At 31.0% G+C, this 23,509-nt stretch overlaps 1 protein-coding gene and 1 pseudogene across 1 annotated transcript; both read right to left on the reverse strand.

Moving 5' to 3' along the window:
• Window positions 1–10,714: 10,714 nt before the first annotated feature.
• LOC21410677 lies at window positions 10,715–15,056 on the reverse strand (annotated as a pseudogene).
• A 5,916-nt stretch (window positions 15,057–20,972) lies between these two features.
• Window positions 20,973–22,607, reverse strand: LOC21410678 (probable polyamine transporter At3g13620). The gene has a single exon (XM_010113118.2). It carries the CDS (start codon window positions 22,547–22,549, stop codon window positions 21,113–21,115), a length of 1,437 nt encoding a protein of 478 aa, XP_010111420.1. The 5' UTR covers window positions 22,550–22,607; the 3' UTR covers window positions 20,973–21,112.
• Between the last annotated feature and the right edge of the window lie 902 nt (window positions 22,608–23,509).

Here is a 23,509-nt window from a genome sequence, read left to right on the forward strand (position 1 = left end):
TCCCTTTATGGTAAAATTCTTCACACTCTAACTATTTTACTTTAACTTATTATTTTGTGCTGCTATCGCAGGTGTTTTGTTCCTTCTAAAAACACTTACATGAGTAGCCACAAATTAGTTACATATATTTAAATTTATTATATTTGTCACATAATGCTGAAAACAAAATATATCTGAACTACTGTTTTTTTATACATTTTTCTTTTAATTATTATTTCGATTATATTCCCTTTGAATTTATCTTTATACTTTTTCCATTTACATATTTTATTGTTTTTTTTCATTATAACACTAATGACTAATAATTTTTTTCTTTACTCACACAGTCTATGTATCTATGTTATATTACAAAATACTAACACATTATTAGAGCAACACTGAAGAAGAAATTAAATATAGGAGATATATATATATATATGAATTTATTTCTGTATTTGTATATTACTTACATTAATATATGTAATTGATTTTATTGATTTATTTTTTGCATTGTTATATTTTACATTGTAAATATTTAACTTTTGGTTTTCGAAATTTATGCATGTTGTACATATATTTATGTTATAGTGAATAAATTTAAATAATACATGAAATAAGTGTATTACTATGTGTTTGTATAAATTACTTGATTTATTTATTTAGATACAACCTTATTTACTGTTATACTATAATCTGATTATTTAATTATTACCTCTTTTAGAATGTTTATGTTAATTGTGTAAATTAGATTTGAATAGAAAGAATTAACCTAACAATGTCATATCTATATAACAGATGGATAACAAAAAACATTCCAAAAAAATTGTACAATCAAATCACCGTTCACGGCGTATCATCTCCTCTAAGGATAACAAATTTACAAATATAAACGATAATAACCAAAGTCCAACAAATGATGATGCAAGAACTTCAACCACAACAACCTCTCGACTCATACTAGTGCAATGCAGTCACTTCCCCAAACAGAAGTGGAAATGGCCAACGTAACTGTTCCATCAACATCAGAAATTCATAACCAAAAAAGTAATTCTTCTCATTGTATTAATTATAAAATTGCTATAAGATTAAAAAATCAAATATCTATTTGTTATTCTTATAAGTTCATTTCATTTTTTTATAGGTACTGCTAATATTTATATAGATTTTAGAAACCGTTCTTGCATCTGTCAATACTGTGGTGTAATTTTTTGGTTCAATGAACGAATTAAAAAAACTGGACCTTCAATATTTAATCTTTCTTGTAGAGGAGGAAAAATTATACTGTCTTTGACCAAAAAAATACCTCCAATATTAGATAACCTACTTGATTACTATAGAGGACCAATAAGTACACATTTTAGAAAGAATATTCGAATATTTAATTCTATCTTTGCATTTACATCATTTGAAAGTAATGTAGAAACAAATCAAACAAACTTAAATGGTCCTTACGTTTTTAAAATAAGTGGACAAATACATCATCTTATAGGATCTCTTCTTCCAATTGATAACAATCCTCCTAGATTTGCACAACTTTATGTATATGATATGGAAAATGAGATTGAAAATCGTATAGCATCATTCTCATTTGATGATAAATCAAAAGAATTTATTAAATCGATAACTGAAAATTTAATTATAATGTTGGATAATACAAATAAATTAGTCAAAATCTTTCAAATGATAAGAGATAGATACATAGAAAATGAAATATCATCTATGAAATTAAGACTTATAAATCGAAGATATACAGACAGTGAACAATATGAATTACCTACCTCAAGTGATATATGATGTTTAATAGTTGGAGATATCGGTGAGTGTGAACAAGGAAGAGACATCATAATCGAAGATAAAACAGATAAATTACAAAGGATTACAAAATTACACCCATCTTATATGGCTCTTCAATATCCTTTATTATTCCCTTATGGAGAAGATGGTTTTAGAACTGATTTAAAATATAATATAAATAACTCAAATAATAAAGGAAAAAGAAAAAGAATTTTCATGAGAGAATTTTACTGCTATCAACTATTAGAACATGAAAATAAAGGAAATACACTTTTCAAAAGTGGTAGACCATTTCAGCAATATATAGTTAATGCATTGGCCTATGTAAAAGAAGATCGATTAGACCATATTAGAAAAAATCAAACAAATTTAAGATCTGAAATTTATCAAGGTATAAAAGATGCTATTACAAAAGGACACACAAATGCACAGGCAATAGAAAAAAGAATAATTCTTCCTTCCAGTCATAGAGGAAGCCGTAGATATATGATTCAAAACTATCAAGATGCAATGACAATTTGCACACATTACGGAAATCCTAATTTATTTATAACATTTACATGTAATCCAAAATGGCTAGAAATTACTAGAGCCTTAGCAAAAATACTAGGTCTAAAAGCAGCAGATAGACCATATATCGTTACATTGTACTAGGTTAGTTTACCTTTTCTATATAAATTTTTTAGTCTAAATATTTTGTTTTTTTTTTTGTTTTACTTTTTAAAGATAATACCTAAAATGTTTTTATTTTATTTTGTAGATTTATATGTAGTCGAATTTCAGAAACGGGGTTTGCCACACTGTCATTTTTTGTTTTAGTTACATGCTAATGAGAAGATAGGCGAACCATCTGAGATAGATAAAATTATATCTGTAGAAATACCTGATCTTGAAAAGAATAAATTAGAATATAATGTTGTTGTGAATTTATGATGCATGGCCCATGTGGTCTTGCCAAAACAAGTGCGCCATGCATGAAAAATATGGAATGCTCAAAAAAATTCCCAAAACAATGAAAAAATACAACAAATATTGCATAAAATGGATTTGTTGTTTATAGACGAAGAAATACAGGATTTTATGTTGAAAAAGAAGGTATTAAATTAGATAATAGATTTGTTGTTTCCCACAATATATATTTATGTCTCAAATATAATGCTCATATAAATATAGAAGTTTGTTCTCAATCAATGCTTATAAAATACTTATTTAAATACTTAAGAAAAAGACCAGATAAAATAAGAGCAATTATAGAGGACAATACATGTACAGAAAAATATGGAGAAATAACCTATCAAGAAATAGATGAAATAAAATACTATATTAACTATAGTTATATAACACCATATGAAGCGCTATGGCGCTTATATGAATACCCAATTCATCATAGAAATCTAGTTATTCAACGACTTGCAATACACTTACAAAAAATGCAAATTATAACTTTCCGATCTACTTAACACCCTAATGATATACTAAGAGATCTAAATATTCACAAAACAACTTTTATGGAGTGGATGAAAATGAATAAAAATGATATTGATGCTAGAGAACTAACTTACAATGAATTCCCAACTAAATATGTTTAGAATAACAAATATAAATATTGGTCTCATAGGCAGACAGGGAATACAATTGGAAGAACATATTATATCCATCCAAGTTCAGGAGAATTATACTATCTAAAATTATTACTAAATAATCGAAAATAAATTACAAGTTATGAAAATCTTAGAACAATTGATAACATAGCTTATCCAACATATCAGGCTACATGTTGTGCATTAGGTTTATTAGGAGATGATAAAGAATGGGATCAATCAATATTAGAAGCCTCAATCTGGTCTTCATTTGCTCAACTACGTCAATTATTTGTTATAATTTTATTATTTTACAATGTAAATAATCCTAGAAAATTACTTGAAAAACATTAGAAACTAATGGCAGATGATATATTGCATAGAATTAAAACCTTATTTAACAACCCATATGTTGCGTGATTTGTGCTCGTAAGTGCACGAGTCGCCTCAAAGAATAAAGTGTGAATAAGAGTGCCGATCCCACGACGATTGAATTGCCAATTATATATTGTAGAAATCACACAAAATACCAAGTTAAGTAAAGAAAATTAATCAACTAGAAAACACAACGTCCACAGCAAGATCAATGAAGAAGTACGGTGTAAATGCAAGCAAAAAGGTAACAAAAAACTCAAGAGTGAAACTGTGGATTATAATCAGTGATTAAACTAAGCCAGCATTACTAATTTCTCCTCAATTGTAAGTCTGACGGTACATGCCGCTAGAATGCTATAGCAAAAATTATCCCTGTTAACTGAAACTTAGTTCCCTGCATAAAATCAATCAACACACATGGATGAACACGAATAAAATCAGTAAACATTCCATAAGCAAACTATCTTTCTTACAACCATGATTCCATTAACAATCCTAGCTAAGAACAACTTAGCTCATAGTTGAATTCACAAAAACCAATATAACCCATTAAACTAATATCAAGGGTTCCATTTTGGAGTTATCACAAACTCCAAGATATTATTTCTTCTTCTCATCTCCTTCTTCTTGATCTCTAAATGCTTTCTCCCCTAATAATTTATTGAAAATAAAACCTACACCTCAAACTAGAAAATAAATCCTAAAACAAAATAAAAGTAAATGTATATATTTTTTGTATTTTTCTTCCTTCTAAAATGGCTTTAAAAAAGCCTTATTATTTTGCTCCTCTTTTTTTCTGTGGTTTCAAGCTCTGTGCAGAGCTCTATGGGCTGGGAGCTTCCTCTCCTCTTTTTTTGTTGTTGTGACTGCTTCCTCTAAAAAATAAGTGTACTTCTTGCTAGGGTAATAAAGGATGCTGATGTGGCACTTAATGGGTGATTGGGTCCAGTTGACCATCCACTGCAGCATCCTCCCGTGCACTTTATTTTTCTTTCTTCTCTCTGGCATATGATGATGTCATCCACGACTACCTGCTGCATCCAGAATGCTGCGGCAGAATGCTACTGCTTTCACCATGCAATTTGCAAAACTAAAACTTAGATATATTTCAGCCCTTTTTGACTCAATTTACTACTTTTTAACCCGAAAACAGCGCAAGTACAGAATTTAGCAAGATAAAATGAAAAATCAGAAAATCTAAGATAAAGCACAGAAGAAAACAATGAAATACACTCTTAGCTAAGCAATCTTTAAGTTGAAAATGCATAAGATAACTCTAATTTCTTAGTGTTATCACCATACTTTGAAATTCCTAAAAATGAACAATTTAATTTTATATTATATGAACTAGAAAAGTTATTAAATTTAAATTCATCAACATTAGCTCATTTTAATCTACCACTTCCAACTGGTTCACTAATAAATTATCTAATTAATAAATTATTAAGAGAAGAACTTAATTATGACATAAAAAAATTAAAAAAAGAAAAATCATTATTAGAATATGATATAAACAATGAACAACATTTTATTTACCAAAAAATCCTTAAAGCAGTTAATGATGGAAAAAATAATCTTTTTTTCATTTGTGGCCATGGCGGTACTGGAGAAACATATTTGTAGAATACAATAATTACAAAAGTTAGATCAAACAACGAAATAGTTCTTGTTGTTGCATCATTAGGAATAGCTTTGTTGTTATTATCTAAAGGAAGAACTGCATATTCCAGATTTCGAATACCACTATCAATAGATAAATTATCCACATGTCATATCGAAAAAGGTACTCAATTAACAAAATTAATTGAAAAAACAACACTAATATTATGGGATGAGGCACCTATGACTAACAAATACTTCTTTGAAGCATTAGATTAAACACTCCAAGATTTACGGAATAATTTTGACCAACCATTTGATGGTATGACAGTTATTTTAGGAGGTGACTTTAGACAAATATTACCTGTTATCCTTACTAGATCAAAAGAACACATAATAGATGCCTGTATAAATAATTCTTATTTATGGCCAAAGTTTCAAATTTTAACATTGACAAAACATATCAGATTACAACATATAAATGCAACAGAATAAGAGAAAAATGATATCAAGTATTTCTCTAAGTGGATATTAAATATTGGAAATGGTACAACTACAGGAATACAAGATTCAGAAAATGAAGATGTTACATGGATAGAAATACCTGAAAAATACAATGTACAATATGAATAAATCCAATTCAAAAAATCTCAACATTAGTATATGATAATTTCATACAAAATTTTAATAATATTGAATATTTAAAACAACGAGCCATAGTAACGCCTAAAAATAAAAGTGCTGATGATATTAATGAATATATATTGTCTATGGTACCTACCAAATTAAAATCTTATTATAGTTATGATACAATAACATCTGCATCCGAAAATATAGATGAATTAAATATATTATATCCACAAGAATTTCTAAACAATTTAAATTTTAATGGTATACCAACGCATGAATTAAAACTTAAACTTGGAACACCAATTATGCTATTAGAAAATCTAAATCAATCCATTGGACAATGTAATGGAACAAAACATATCATTACACAATTAACAAGTAAAATAATAGAAGCACAAATCATAAATTCTGAAAAAGTTTATATTCCAAGAATCGAAGTAATTGTACATAATCTAAATGGCCATTTACATTAAAAAGACGCCAATTTCCTATAAAAATTTGCTATGCAATGACAATAAATAAAAGTCAAGGACAATCATTAAATAAAATTAGACTATATTTACAAAATCATATTTTTACTCACGGTCAATTATATGTTGCTTTATCTAGAGTAACAAATCCAAAAGGATTACACATACTAATTAATGATTCAAATAATATATATCCAAATCATGTAAAAAATATTGTTTACAAAGAAATTTTACATAATATAATGTAAAAATATGAAATATAAAAATTTTAAATTTATTATATAACATTCTTAATATTATATGAAAAACTTACATCATTATTTTAATAATTTATGCAACATATTTATTCATTCTCACACTAATAAAATATTTACTGATTTCAGCAATCAGACATGATGCCAACACCAATTAAAACACTGAAGGTAAATTAAATATATGAAACAATTAAAGCAAGAATATGTAGAATCTGGACAAACAATGATTCCGTTACAGGATGTCTGATAAGCCTCAACTATATTTTAATTGACGAAGAGGTAATAAATTTTATAAATCTATTATTATAATTTTCCTAAATATGTATTTATTATCATTACATATTTATATATTTCTTTTTTATCAATATGAGGCAATACAGGGATCAATTAGATCACATGACGTAGATACCATTTCTCAAAAAATCCAACAGGGCAACATATATATTATCAACAACTTTTATGTTGCTGAAAGTAAACCAACATATAAAGTTGTGCCACACAATGCAATGATCCAATTTGCACGCGTAACATCTTTCGTTCTTATTATAGACGAGACATCACCAATCCCATTCCATAAATTCTACTTCACAGAATTTGATCAACTGCAACAAAGAATTCATAGGACTGAGCTTTTAACAGGTAATATACATCAATATTTTCAATAAAGTCCAAAACTTTATGTTTTACTCACAAAAATTCTATATTTCTTGATATCTATGTCACACCAGATGTTGTTGGAGTTCTAACAAGTATCCAAGCAATTGAACATACAAATATCGACAGCAGACTAACAACACGATGAACAATTATGATACAAAACATAAGGTAAATAAATTATACGCACATTTTATTTCACTTTTGCTTAAAACTTGTTTAAAAAAATAATTTCTATATCATCATTTTAAGTCTCCTTTTCTAATTGTTTGAATGTTTTTTTCTTCTGCAACAGAAATGAACAGCTTCAGGTTACCTTATGGTGACATAAAATAGACCAGTTTGATGAAAATGTTATCAAATCAGTTCAAAGATCTCTTATAGCAATTTTCGTTGCGATGTTGGTCAAGCAATATATGAGTATCTTTCACATTACTTTATTATAATTATTTAATATATAAATATAAAAGATGCATATTACATTAATAATATTAATGTCAATATTCTAGGTAATCCGTATGTTTCAAGCACCTCAGCAACAATTTTTTACATCGACCCAAATATTCCTGAAACAAATACATTAAAGACAAGGTAAAATATTTACTATGCAACTAATTCAAATAAATTATTTATACCGCAAATTTAAACATTTTATTCCTCTTTTCTCTCATTATGTCATTCTTCATATATAGATTCTCTCACCAAAGCTAAGAAATTGAATTCGTACCAGCACCGAAAACACCAATCCAATTAATTGAAGAACAAAAAAATGAAAAACATGAAAACAATTGTTGAACTAAAAACTTTAGACCCAGAGAGCAATCTGGTTAGTATTACTAAATTTATTATCCTTCTCTTTTTCTTTTAATATCACGTTTTAAACAAATGATATTTCCTTATTCATACAGTCCGCAAGATTCACAATATGTGCTACGATAATTGGAATCTCAACAAATCAAGGCTGGTATTACAATTCTTGCCCCAACTGCTACCGACAATTAAAACAAGCAAGAATTGGTTACTACTGTGATAGCCATGGTCATATAAAAAAAACACCATCTCCATGGTGTTTCATAATATTTTAAAAAGATTTTATATTTTTACTTATTTCTATCAATTATAATAAATTAATAATCACATTTACTAATTGTAAATATGTATAGTATAGATACAGATTAAACATCGAAATCGAAAATAATACCGGAGATATAAACATTACCGTATTTGGCAGAACAGCACAAGCACTAATAAAAAGACCATGTACTGCGTTAATTATTGACGAAGGCTTCACATATCCATTTATAATCCCGCCAGCCATCGATCTACTTCGAGCACAAACAAAAGTCTTCCAAGTCTATTTTCAACAAAGAGGCAACCAAATAACAATTGTTGCATCTAGAATCTTGGAAGACATCCAAGCTCCTTTACTGCCAAAGCATTTACCAACAGCAGCACTTTCTGATATACAAAGGTAAGGAAAATTTAATAATTTATATTAAATATGTCAAAAACAAATTTTAATTGTTTGAAATAAATACTTAAAAAAATATTCTTAATCATTTTAGCCTTTAACAACAGCATCACAAATGGCATCTCCAATGACAATTGATCCACAAACTCCAATTCTGAAAAGATCAGCCACAAGGTAAAACATACTTACTATGAAATATATTCTAAATTATTTTAGATACATATAAAAATAATATTTCACAATTTCATATCTGAATCAAAATCAACAGAACTTTCAAGCAAACGTTCAAAACCAAGGTATTATTAATATTTTTTGATCTTTTATTATACATTATCTGTATTAAAATTTTACCAACCTATTTAAATATTATAGTCACTAATTTGGTTCCTTAACATTCCTGTCTTGTAGTTAAACAACAGATGACGTTTGATCCAATTAACGTTATTGTTTTATACTGTATATATATCTATATGTATATATACATATATTTTGTATTCTAGTATATATTTGTTAATACGTTTCTAATAACATCAAATTTGTTATATAATGTATATATATCTACGTATATATATCTACATATATATATATATATATAAATATATTCTAGACTCTAATACTCAATACATATTTTTGTTACTACCTTTATAATAATATCAAATATTATTTTTGATACAACATTATATATGCAGCAACGCGCACTTTTTCAGCTCGTTAAAATTAAAATAATGAAATGCAATAACTACTGGATTATTCCCCAAAAAAAAAAGAAAAGAAAAAAAAAATCCAAAATTCTCTCTCTTCTCTCATCTCTCTCCTCACTGTATCTCTTTTCCTCCCTCCTTTCTCTCTCTTCAGAACCGTCTAACAGCACATCACTGTCCGGAGGCTGGCAACGGCAAAGATCACTCGCCGGAGGAGACCCCTTCACTTTTTCCGGCGTCATGACGAGCTCCCGTTGACGATTCCGTTGTCATGATGAACTGTACTTCGCGGTTCTCGCCTCGTGAGGAGATCCCCTCATGTTCCGCACTCGTGACGCCGCTTGAGGAGATTTGGGCATCATCGCAAGAAAACGCCGTTGAGCCGCAAGATCTTGTCACACGCCGCTATGATTTCTCAGCGATCTCTGAGGAGATCGTCGGACGGTCTCTCTTCGACGGTAAAACGAGAATGAGAGAGGAGATCAATCTGCGTCACTGCGTTCGTCAGGGTGCCCGACCACCGATCATTCCATTTCAAATGTATGTAAAATTTGACATGTAAGTCCAGTTTAAAAGAAAATTCTCATTCTCTGATTGTTATATTTTGTCTTCATGCACATGCTTTCTTTCTCTGTTACCTTTTTATTTTTTAAGGCCATTTATGTAGTGCGTTTAAGTTAATAATTTTAATTCTGTTATAATATTTTATTTTCACAAAAATTTTAAATTTTAAATGTTAAAATTAAGAATTACTCATGAATCAAACGGATTCTTAATTTTTTTCTTATCATAAGGAGACTTGCTTCCTAGCACATCATGTGAATACAACACATTATATATGTAAAAAAAAAAAAAAAGATTATAAAAACATTAAATGTGTGAATTCAAAACATTATAAGAAGAGAATGTTGATGAGTTTTGTGGGATTATGTCTCTACTCTCCGAGATTACAGGATAAAGTACACTAACATTATGCGCAGTACTGCCCAAAATATCATCTTGATTGCAAGGGAGAACCTTCATTGTGAATTATGTGACACCAACAATAACAGTACTTTGCATAGGCAACAACATAGAGAAATCACGACCACACACAATATATACATACGTACATATATATATATATATATATATATACTCACACACAGACACACACATATATCTTGCAATAATGCAATTGTCACGGATGATAGTTGAATGAAAATTTTCAAGTCGGCAATGGACAAAACCTAGCAACCGGGAGACAAATTAAGGGATGAGCCCTTGCAAGTGTCAACCCAGGTCCTTCTTCCATGTCAACATTGCCATTTTCTCCACTGACTAGTCTCCACTCAAAGCATTGAATCATTGATGCAAGACTTGTCTGAACAACCTGAAGTGCAAGTGATGTTCCGGGGCATGATCTTCTTCCACTGCCAAAAGGCAAAAGATGAAAGTTTTGTCCTCTCACATCCAACTGGCTTTTCACATTACCTTCTTCGTCAAGAAACCTCTCTGGCTTGAACTCAAGTGGGTCTTCCCAGTGCTTGGGGTCTCTGCCGATAGCCCACGAATTGATAAACACGCGAGTATTTTTCGAGATACTGTAGCCGTTAACATTGCAGTTTTCAGATGATTCTCTGAGTATTAAAGGGCCTGCTGGGTGAAGCCTTAGTGTCTCTTTAACTATGGCTTGGATGTAATGAAGGTTGCCAATATCTGACTCTTCTACTAGTTTTGTTTTCCCAACAATCGTGTCAATTTCTTGTATTGCTTTGTTCATGATTTTTGGGTGACTTATCAACTCCGCTAGTGCCCATTCTATAGCAGTGGCTGATGTGCCGGTCCCGGCTACAAATATATCCTGAAATTTTGTAAATGGCAAAGCTTGTTAGCTTTTTTTTTTCCCTTCATTTTGGATATTTATTTTTGGATTTGGTTCATAATTACGGATGTAAATTAAAGTGGGACTTTTTTTTTTGATGAAAAAATAACGAAGTTTAACAAGTTTGAGGTCTGAATCTTTATAAACATTGCGCGGTATTCAAGTTTTGAAAGTTTCAGTCAATAAATAAATAAATTGAATCAATGAGATACTCAATGTGCAATTCTTTTACAGGCTTTATCAAATAGATTAAAGCAAAGTATTTTGACAGGAAATATAATTCACCACAAAAGCGCCAATTTCTATCCTCTTTTTTATTTTATTTATAATTTCTCAACTTCAGACATTTGTAAGGTAGGGGAAAAGTGGAAGGGCAAAGAGGGAGGGGATTAGTAGAAAATGTTTTTGACCCATGGTTGACTTGGACAAGAGAAAAATGAAGGGAATTAATGAATTGAATAAAGATTTTAAATCCTTATAAAGAAATAATAACTCAATCCTAATCACTTTATAAAGATAGATGTCATATTTGGTTGCTTGTATTGTATTATATGTAAATGGTATATTGTATTGTGTTGTATTGTTACAATACAATATGGTGTTTAGTGTCATGACCTATTGTATAAGAGATCAAAATGTAAGATTTTATAAATTTTGGGGTCAAAGTATAATTTCTCAAAAAAATTAGGGTAAAACTTTTATTTTTTTCTAAAAAAATTTAGTGTCAAAACGTGATTTTAGAAAAAATAAGGGGTCAAAATATAATATATAGAAAATATAAATTTGCATTGTACCCCCGTAATTTTTAAATTATTATTGGTTCCAACATGAACTTATGTCAGCCCAACCATGGCCCTTAGTCGTGCCCAACCGCGACATGGATCATGGATCCATTACAAAATATACAATACAATGCGTCAAAAATGAGATGTGTTTTATAATACGACATAAATTGTATTAATTTACCATTCATATTAGGTTATACAATATAATAGTTACACCAAGCATTTTATTAATATATTATTATACACTACGATGCTCTAATACGGTCAAACAAACATGCAGAAAGAAACTATGAGAGAATCTGTACCAATGCAACAGTAATTTTTAAGAATTTTCTTCAAACAGATATTTTCTCCCTGTCTTAAAAAGCTGTATGAATTCCAAGTTTATATTATATATCTTTCTTTCTTATTTTCTTCCCCTCTCTTACCATATATAGCTAACGAGTAATTTTCAACGGTATGTTTGAAGGAAATTTTTCAATATTTAACTTACTCTGGTTTCATGATATTTTGTTAGATCCTTCTCGTTAGTTGGGACAAAATAGCAATTATATGATGACTAAGAGAATGATGCAGCTGAAAATTAAAATAGCAAAATGAAAACAACCATGAAAGAGACATGCTTTGACAAGTTGCCTAGGTCATAAAGGGAGGGTGGTTAATAAACATTTTTGTGAGTTAGGGTCTATTTGTTTTAAAAGTGTTAATAATTTAAATTATGATTCTTAATTCTATTATAATATTTAAAAAAAATTAAAATTTAAAAATTAGAATTATAAACTATACTTTTAACTCATAAATTAAACTGACTCTTAATTTCTCGACAGAAAAAGGATAAAGAAAAATGGCCCGCTGAAAGAGCGGGGACAATTATTGGAAAATAATTTTGAAGATAGTTGACGTTCTGTCCACGTGTGTTTCGCACTTTATTTTATTTTATGACAAAGGGGATTCATTTAACAACACAAACGACAATTAAACCATACGAACGACTATAAAGCCACAAAACGACAATAAAGCCAAGCCAAAGCTGAGAAACGACACGTGTTTCTTACTTGCCACTACCTAGTATCTAGGCCTCGTTCAGTTCTTCAATTTGAGTTTTCAATTAAAGCTGAGATATAAATTTTATAAGACATTTTTATTGTAGTAAACTGAAATTAGAAACTTAAATCAGAAAACTAAACTAGGCTATAGTTTTTTATTTCTTTAGGAAGGCTTTAAAGATTATGGTGTCACTTCAACACTCTAAAAAGTGAAAAAAAAAAAAAAAAAAAACCCCCAAAAAATCGTTCTCCTTGAGCACCCTAGTGTGTCCTGATAGGAATTCATCTCTATTAGGTTTTAGATACAAAAAGTAAGCCCCACGGTGAGGTCTACGTAAATCCCTATCGGGATAAAAAGGGTTTTCCTTTTCTCTTTCAATTTACTCTTTTTCATTCTATAATAATCGCATCAAAAGTCTCTTAGCCAGGCCACCAAAAACTATTCTTCTAATTAGTGTCCAAGTATGAATTTGCCAGTTTGGTTATTTGGAGATAAATCTTGAAAACTTGGTAGCAATTCAGAATAATTTCAATTCACTACAAGAATAAGAAAAAATCTTTAACGACGAATTCAAAACTTTTTTGCAACCAAAGACCATCGTTAAAAACTGCTTTCTTGTAGTGATAATACATAACCAATATGTATATATATATATATATATATATATATATATTGAGATTGTGAAATGTATGTTAAACAAACCAATCAATTTAATTAGCAAGAAAAATAAACATAGAGAGAGAAAGAAAAGTCATTAGTGACCACTACTATTTTAAAACTAAAGGTATACTTCCATGGCTAAGAGCTAAGCTATCAAAAACTGGAGAGAAAATCATATATAAATATATATATATATATGTGTGTGTGTGTGTGTGTGTGTGTGTGTAAACTGAGATTGGAATCGTACCAGGATGAATGCCTTTTATGTGGTCTCTTCCCAATCTGATCTCTGAATTCTCATCCTCTGATATATCAAGCAAAATGTCAAGTAAATCCTTCACTTTTTGATCACATCTTCCCTTTTCCTCTTTCCTTGCCTCTTCATGCTCACTTATTATCTTCTCCATCATAGCACCAAACTTTTCATGAAACTCCTTACCTCTCCTACTAAATCCCTGCAAATCCCAGTTCTTAAAAAACCAAATATAATCCGACAAATTGAACTTTGCAACAAGCTGGCTTCTCTCCTTCACAAGCTCCCTAATCTTTTCAGCATCACTATCATCCTTAGAACACCTTTGCCCCACAACCATTCTTGATACGACATTATTTGTTAGCCGTGTGAGTAGTCCTCCAACTTCAACTGGCTCATTTTTCTCAGCCCTTTTGAGCACCAACTTCAAAAGCCTCTCTATCTCTTCGCGCCGAACGGGAAGAAGCCGATCTAGGGTTTGGCCGCCGAGAAGCCGGGACATGCATAGTTTCTTCATGAACTTCCAATAAGGCCCGTAGGGTCCAAAGGTGAAGTCGGCCGAGGGATAAGAGAGGTGATCAAGGACGGCTAATTGCGGTCGGTTCGCAAACGAGGTTTCTTGCGTCTTAAGGAACTCTTTGGCCATTTCTGGCGAGGAAACAACCACACAAGGGACGGAGCCGAGAGAGAGATGAAACAAGGGTCCATAGTGGTTGGAAAGTTTGTGGAAAGATTGGTGTGGTATTGGACCAAGAAGGTGAAGGTGTCCGATGATTGGAAGTGCCGGGGGGCTCGGTGGAAGTCGAGCCTTGGTCCGTACTTTAGCGAATATGGCTTGGACCAGGATGGTTGAGACTAGCCAGACCAAGAAAAGCATGATGTAGCCTTGTAAATCTTCCATGGCTGAATATCTTTGCTTCTTTTCTTTCTTTTTCTTTTCTTTTCTTTTTTTGGTGAGAAATTAGATATCGACTAGAGGACAACACATGAAAAACTAAAAAAAAAAGAACTCACGTGTCCCTGTTTGAAAAAAAAAGTAAGTGCGTACATATATATTTATATATGTATATGTGTAAATGTGTGTGTATATATTGACGATATATATGTATATATCATTTATTCCTAAAGCCGTGTACATCCAATAAGAAGGAAACGACAGTGCATTATTCTTTGTCCTGCTTGACTTTATGAGACCCATACGTGGGCCAACCTGAGGGAGAGGGTAGAGGATACCTCCACGAGCAAAAACTCTTTCTAAAATGTTGGTTCTGATCTCAAAATATTCGTGGTCCATAGCATTTGCTGGTTCCGAATCCATTTTAAACAACAATTATAATGGACACAGTCTAACAAAACTCTAAATGCATGGATAAGTTTTCATTTAAAATGCAAAAATATGTTTTGTGAAATTTCCTTTTTCTAATTTCCTCAAAGAGATTATCCATAATTAAAATAAAATTAGCAGTCAGTAACGATATAAATTATTTTAAAACTCAGACCCACAATGCGGATAAATTTAAAGTTTAGTTAAAACCGTTTAACAAAGAACGTCATAACATATGAATGGCCCTGAAAGAGAAAATTGATAAAATCACATTTTGAATACATTGTTTTAAGATTTTTATACTTTACTCTTGATTAATACCCTTTTGATTAATATAGTTTTTTGACTAAAGGGTATTAATTAAGAATAAAGCATTAAAAACGTCATATCATAAATATGGAATCCATAATTTAATTATGAAGATTAATGATATTTCTATGTATTGTTAATATGGGAACTTGTGTGTAAGGACTATTAGATATTAAATTAATTACCTAAATCTTCATTTACAACTTGTGTATAAATAGTTCATCCATCAGAGTATTAATGTAATTCATGGAGAAAGATATAATAATGGAATAATTACTTAGTTCTAATAATGGATAGTTTTAGTGGATAGTCACATCATATGGTAACCCATTATATCAGTGGACAAAGCTATTTCAAATAATTAACTTCTTATAAATATATTTGCATAATTTAAAGTGTAGTTTTGGTTTTTGATCATGACATAAACCAAAGCTAATAATGATATTTAATTGATTAAGAACGTAATCAAGTTAATATTAATTGTTGGAGCTTTAATCATGTAGGTCCATTTGGCCCCTTTGCTAACTCCATATATTTTCATGAAAAAAATTTAATGGAATTCTCTTTATGGATCAGAGGGTTCCTGAACTCTACGAAAAACGCTCACACGAATGGTCTGTAATAGGTGGTGTGTCATAGATAGTGCCGAGAATACTAAGTAGCATGTTTTCCATACAACACTAACATATTTTTGTAAATATATGTTGTGTGACAATGTGGATATTAGTTTCACATTCATTATTTATTTTAACTGTTAAAGTAAATATTATGTAGTGATTATTTGTTTTAAATTGTCAAAATAAATAATTATATTGTGTGAAAAATATTTATTTGAATGGTTAAATAAATATAAATCAATTTTAATTTTAAAATAATATGTTGGCTTTATAAATTTTGGATTGTGATTGGAGAAATTAGACGGTGCAGTTGAAAGATGACACGTGGCAGACTCCTTTAGGGGAGGCACCATATGGTTGGGCGTGTGCCTACTGCTTGAGAGGTAACTCTTCTGAATTAGATCTTTTTGGTCTCTATTCACTAGGTTTTTAATCATCTCACAATTAGAGAAAAAGAAGCCATTAACGGGTTGGAAAGAGAATCAAAGAAAAGGAGAAAACTCACCGGTGCCCACAAAACTGGTGAATATAGAGAGGAGTCATAGCGAGAAATATATTAAATGAAAATTTTTTCTAGTGTCATGAGTCGAATGTTTCTTACTCATTCTATTACGTTAAATTGTTTTCCAAAATGTTTTTCCCAACAGCCAGTGGTAAAGGTGACAATTTGTGTTAATGGGTTATATTCGTGTTAACTCGTTTATTAATCGTGTCAGAAAACATCAATTTAAATACGGTCTGTTTAATAAACGTGTCAAAAATGTCAATCCAAACACGACCCATTTATTAATCATGTTAATCGTGTAAACCCATATAATCCGTTTAAATTAATATATTAAATAAATAACGAATATAACAATGACTTATTTAACACGGTCAAGATAGGTTTAATATATTTATTGATCATTTATCTTCCCCTTTAAGAAAAATAAATGAATTTTACCTAAAAATATTAAAATTCACATTATTTGTATTTAATATGTCAAATAAACTTTAATGTTATATCACATATCATTAGATTGTAAATAACACATATAGTTAATCGTGTCAATTCGTATCACTTCGTGTTAAGAGGTCAACCCTAGCCCAATTCATTTATTAATCGTGTTAATCGCGTTAACCCGATTATGACTCATTAATTTCGTGCGGATTTTAAATCATGTCGTCAGGTCGCTACTCGGATTGTTAACCAAGTGGTAGACAAATCAATTCTCGTTTTGATCGTATAGGATCTATTAAAGATATTGATAGAATTCAACAATTATAGTACTTACTATAAATAGACCTCTTAGGCGTCCAAAAAATTAGATTTTTTATGGTCTCTATCAAGGTTTTCTACGATCCCCCCCTTTACAGAAAAGGAGTGACAAATAGTTCTGATGTATAAATTATAGGCTTCTTATGTATAAGGCCAAAATGCTATGTATAGATGTTGCCATTAAATCAATAATATCAAACAAAAAAAAAAATTATCCATGTTTAATAAACTATTCTTTTCAATTAATTTTAGTTTTATATTTTTAGTTATTTTGATCCCTCTTCTAAAATTACTTTCCCTCCGACTTGAACTCGATACTCACAATAAAAACAACTCACACTCACTCAACACAAATTGAAACTAGCTTAATTACCTAAACAGTTTACTCATTAGTTAGTTTCCCATATAAATGTGTCGTATTTCGTATTTTTCGATTTTTTTTTTCTTGGGTTAGTATTTTTTAAAATTGTACGTACAAAGAAGTAATTTTAATAATCTATAAAATTCTTAAAACTTTTATAATTATGTGATTGTTTTTACTAAGTTTGAAGTATTTACACATTTGGATGATCCCATTGTCTTGCTCCAACTGTCCATGCCCACATCATTACTTTTGGGTTCATGCTCTTGCCAATGTCGCTAGATCCCCAATATGCAAATACTCCAAACTCTGTTATGCACGCAAGTTGTTCGGTAAAATTCCCCAACTAAATGTCATTGCCAAAACTATGATGGTGACAGCCTATTCTGCATGCCGCTGGTAATCCGAGGCTGGCTCGCAAAAATATTGTGTGGGACCCAATTGGACATGAGAGACACGATTCTATGAGACACGGTTAATTACAAATATGAGATTTTTATAGTAAGATCATATGTTTTTTATTTTTTGCATATTCCTTAATTTAATATGATTTTGATTAAACTTAACAGTTAGAAATATGCACTACTAGAATAAGACAGGACCATTATAAATGATGTGGGAAAAGCTTTGATTTCAATATAGAAAAAGTCTTGTAACATTTTAGCTTATGTTGATGGCTTATCTTCTTTGATTTGTTAGAAGAATGCAGTGTAAATCTGACAGATAGAACTATTGTATGGACAACAAGAATTCCTAGAGAAAGATTCAAGCAGAAACTGTCATGTTTTATATGTACATACCATTCAGTGTCAAAAGTCTTGTAATCTAAATCAATTGCTTCTGGAATGTTTAAAAAAAAAAAAAAAAAAAAATGGAGGAAGCAAAAAATTTCAAAGTTCGGAGTCACAACGGAAGGGCCAATTTCAAAGGTCCAATAAAAGATAATAGCAAAAACCTTCCAGTTAGATTGCAAGAAATAGATAAAATTATTTTCATACCTTGTGTTATTGCAAAATGCGCTTTTTTTATAATATTAAAGTGGCATCTTGATATTTTTAAAAATATCTTCTTAATATCCTGAGATTAATTTTATATATGTAAAATAATTTTAATACCTTTCTATTTAATTAGCAAAAACTAATAAATATAGAAAAAAAAATCATGAACTTTTTTATTTTGTTATTTTCTTTTAAATATTTTAAGGTTTAAAAATATTTTTAGATTTTTGTGAAAAATATTAATTTCTATATAATTAATAAGAAGTGTAGATTGGACATTATATGTCTCAAAAATTAGCTTCACGGTATCAAGAAGATATTTTTAAAAATATTGAGGTATCGTTTTTAATATTAATAAAAACATAGAGTATCAAGAGTATATTTTAGTATAACAAAACGTACTAAAATGATTTTATCTCAACAACAACAACAACACCAATAATAACCAAATTATTATTGTAATTGTTTCTTTCTGTTTGGTTTTCTCTCTCTCTCTCTCTCTCTCTTTCTTTTTTTTTTTCTTTTTTTTTTTTTTTTGAATTTGGAGTAGTAAATTTGAATGCTAGAAGTCTAGAACCTCAGCGCCTGAAGTAAGCCTTCAACAACACCATATTATTTTCTGTTTGGTTAGACCAACATTTATAACTCTGTAGCACTTTTTTTTTCCCTTCTTTCTTTCTTAAATATTGCTTGCTCTGTCTCTTGTCAATTAGGTGTGAGATTTTAATCTATGTTTAATTGGTGGGCCCATTTGTATAATGACTTCTGTGTGTTTTTTTTTTTTTTTTTTTTTTTAGAAAATAATAGAAAATAGGTCAATATGAAAAGTTTAAGAAAGTATATAGGTCAATTTTTAGTTATAGAAATTAATAGGCCATAACTTGTCAAGTTATAGTTCATAACCAGATAAGTTATGGACAAATTTGTCAAGTTATGGTTCATAGTCAGACAAGTTATGGGTAAAAATCGTGAATAACTTGTTAAGTTATAGTTCATAACCAGACAAGTTATGGACGAAAACAGTAATTTGACATATTTATTAACTTATGTAAACTATTGACCTATTAATTTTAATTTATCTCAAGACTTGGTTTATTTTCCTCTTTTTCACTTTTTTTTTAATGACTTATGTGTTGTAGAGTTCAATATGTCATCCAGCTTATGAGGTATGGTAGCCCACTAAGATATCTCCGGCAATTTTAATGCAAAAAACTATGTCTCTTATGGAAATTGCTCCTTGTCATGGTATTCTGAAGTGCAATAAACAAAGACCCCCATGTGTTTCAACCAGTTATAAATAAGAGAAATTGTTACTTGTACTTCACCATTGTTTCAAAGAATAATTTATAGAGCATGATACATGTGACAACTTTATCTAAGGTTTAGCTACAGCAAAAAAACAACCTCATTAAAAAAAAAAAGGGGGGGGGGGGGGGGGGGGGGGGTCTTTTACAGTAGGGTTCGCACTGGTAATAACTTTTTCTAGTCGTTTTATGTAATAAAAATAGCGTCAAAATAAAAAATATATAAAACAGATAATTTTTATACAAATTCAATAATTAAAAATATAAAACTATAGTATTTCATTTTTCATAACCTATCATATAAATCTATAAATAAATATAAAAAAAAAGTCAAATAGAGAGTTCCCAATATATTATTTTTTAAGAAAAAGGAGAGAGAAGTGAAGTTTGCATTATTTGATAATATTTCACGTGCACGCCTCTTTCCTTTCTCTAAATATTTAGACATGTGTGGTCAACTAGCATCTCTAGAATCAAAACCAGATTAAGATCCCGTGACAAAATATTCATTGTCGGTAGCCTATTAACAATCAGACTACGGAACGTAGAAATATTACAGGCACTCCCATTAAGACAAGAAGAACTTTCTTTTATTTTTATTTTATTTTTTAAATAAAAGCTTATGAATGACTACAAAGCTTCAAAAATATTTTGATCACATCCCACATAAATTGAAGTACGGACAGCGATAGGATATTGGGTTTGAGAACAACCAAGAATTTCACGGCAAAAAAAAAAAAAAAGGAAAAAAATCAATTTTCTTCATAAAAATTGAAAAATTAGATACATAAATATTGATCCATATTGTAATATTTTACAATCAATCTAGTCTATATCTTCACCGTCCAACTTTTCTTCACCTTTGTTGAACTCAAACCACATCTTTTTTCTGCAGATATTCATAAAGAAGTACCAAGCGATTCCAAACAGAGTTAACAAAGTACTAATTAAAAGAACTGGTTTAGTAGCCACAGCCATAACATACACCAAAAACCCAGATGGAATCAAACACATAAAAACCAACCCTCCTAAACCCATTGGGACACTAAATGGCCTCTTCACTTGTGGTAACTTCTTTCTCAGCCAAAGGAAAGATGAAAATTCCAACAACATTCCTAAACTGTACAAGAAATTCGCAGATGAAATAATGTTGGCGAAATCCATGTAAGAGACAACAAGTGGTACCATTGTTGAGACCAAAATTCCCAGCCAAGGGGTGTTGAACCATTTCGACCGCGCTCCGAAAATTCGAGGCAAGAAGCCTAATTCCGCCATGCCCAAAATTTGATATGCACTGCTAGTCAATTGGGCTTCGAATAACCCGATCACTGATAAAACTGCGCCGAGTTCGATCCAGATCTTCAACCATTTCCCAGCAATCATTTCAGCAACATTGGCCAAGTACCCATCAACCCAATTCTCTTGATTTAGAGGTATAGCCCCGGTTGCAGCCAAGAGAGGTAATAAGTAACCAAAGCATGACAAAATCACAGCGGAGAAAAGTGCTTTTGGGTATGTCTTTTGCGGTTGCTCAACTTCACCAGCTAAAGTACTAGCATTGTCCCAAAAATTCAAGTTCCAAAAAAGAGTGTTGAAGAACAATGCCCAATCTTTCGTGACACTCTCTTGACCGAAACTAATCCACCTGACGGGATCAACCTTGGGAATCGCTAAAAGGGTCATCAAAAGAAATGGTAAAAGGGACACAATTCCCAATGCGACCGCAGTGTAACCAACTATTGTCAAACCTGTATAGTTGAGAAAAGAGAGGACCAAAGTGGAGACCAATATTGCAAAGTAGCGAGGAAATCCTGAAGAGAGGATTGGGATTACCAGCTTGAGATAGTCAACACAAAGAACAGGATATGAAGCCAAATTGATGACACCACTAAGGAACTTCCAAGAGCCCATGAGGGAGCCCCAAAAGGGACCAAAAGCCTTGTTTGCCCATATCACAAAGCCGCCGTTTCCGGGGAACGCAGTGGCGAGCTCGGCGGTGACGAGTGCCTCCGGGATGCTCCAAATGAAGGGGAAGATGAGGAAGCCGAGGATGGCGAGGAGAGGCCCCGCGGCCCCCACCGCCGACTCTTCGCCGTAGGGGCCGCCGGAGACCTCGAAGTAGATGAGGAAGATGAGAGGGATGAGAGAAAGTTTGTTGTTGGGATGTTTTTGATCAGTTGGTGGTTGTTCCACTTCCACATCATGATCATGATGATCAAGTAGGAGTTGTTTTGTTGTTATATCAGAGTTTGAGGTTCCCATTGTATTCTCTCTCTTTTTTTTCTTTTCTTGTTATTTTGTTGGGAAAGATTAGAAAGAGATTTTTAGTTCTCTCTTTTTCAGACCCTTTCTCTATGTTTTTAACCATTTTGTTGGGAAAATATCGGCGTGATTGATTGCTATGGACCCACTAAGACCAACTAACGATCTCTTCACAGTCAACATTCTGTACGAATAATGATGGTTTACAATTACAAATTTGAAAGTTTCTATTAAATTTCCACATAATTGTTTCATGTATTTTTTTAATTTAATATAATTTTAATAAAATTAAATATTAACCTAATAAATAGAGATATTACTAAAAAAATCTAAAGTCTCGTTCATTTCACTAATTTAAGTTTTAAATTTTAAATTTTTACAGTAAAAAATTCTTAAAAAATATGACATTCAAAGATTAATTAACAAGATGATAATGAATTCTCTTTTTTTTTTTCACTTTTCAAAAGAAAGTAATTACTTGTACGTATCTCATATAATAAAGGTTTCTGACAGAGAAAGTAATTGACAACATAATAGTGCTCTTTCCGTCTTTGCTACTTACCAAATGTATGTAGCGTAGCGTAGCTAGAGATGGAGCTATAGGGCGGGCCCATGGACCGGCCCAAACCCATTCTAATACAGCCTTACGTTAGTCCGGCGCGATACGGTTTAAGATACGGCTCAACCTAATAAAATTAGTGTGGTGGGCTGTGCTAACATTTCTCGATTCATGGATCGGCCTATGAAAATTCATAGGCCAGGCCGAGCATGGGCATGGGCCGCACTATGCCGGCACGAATAGGTCCAACATGAGCCGGCCCATGTAAGGCTCACTTGATTAAGCTCATATAGACCCACAATGAGCCAGCTCATGAAAGGCACAGTTGGAGAATGGCCTTCTTCAAGGAGTGGCATATTAGGCTTTTTATGTTTTTTGTTTATTTGACTTTTATTTAGTAA

The sequence above is a fragment of the Morus notabilis genome, unplaced genomic scaffold, assembly GCF_000414095.1.
Source record: "Morus notabilis unplaced genomic scaffold, ASM41409v2 Scaffold78, whole genome shotgun sequence".
Taxonomy (NCBI): Eukaryota; Viridiplantae; Streptophyta; class Magnoliopsida; order Rosales; family Moraceae; genus Morus; species Morus notabilis.

What these genes read in the sequence shown, in the direction of transcription:
- LOC21410678 (XM_010113118.2), bottom strand. Translation starts at nt 22,549, where the DNA reads ATGGGAACCTCAAACTCTGATATAACAACAAAACAACTCCTACTTGAT.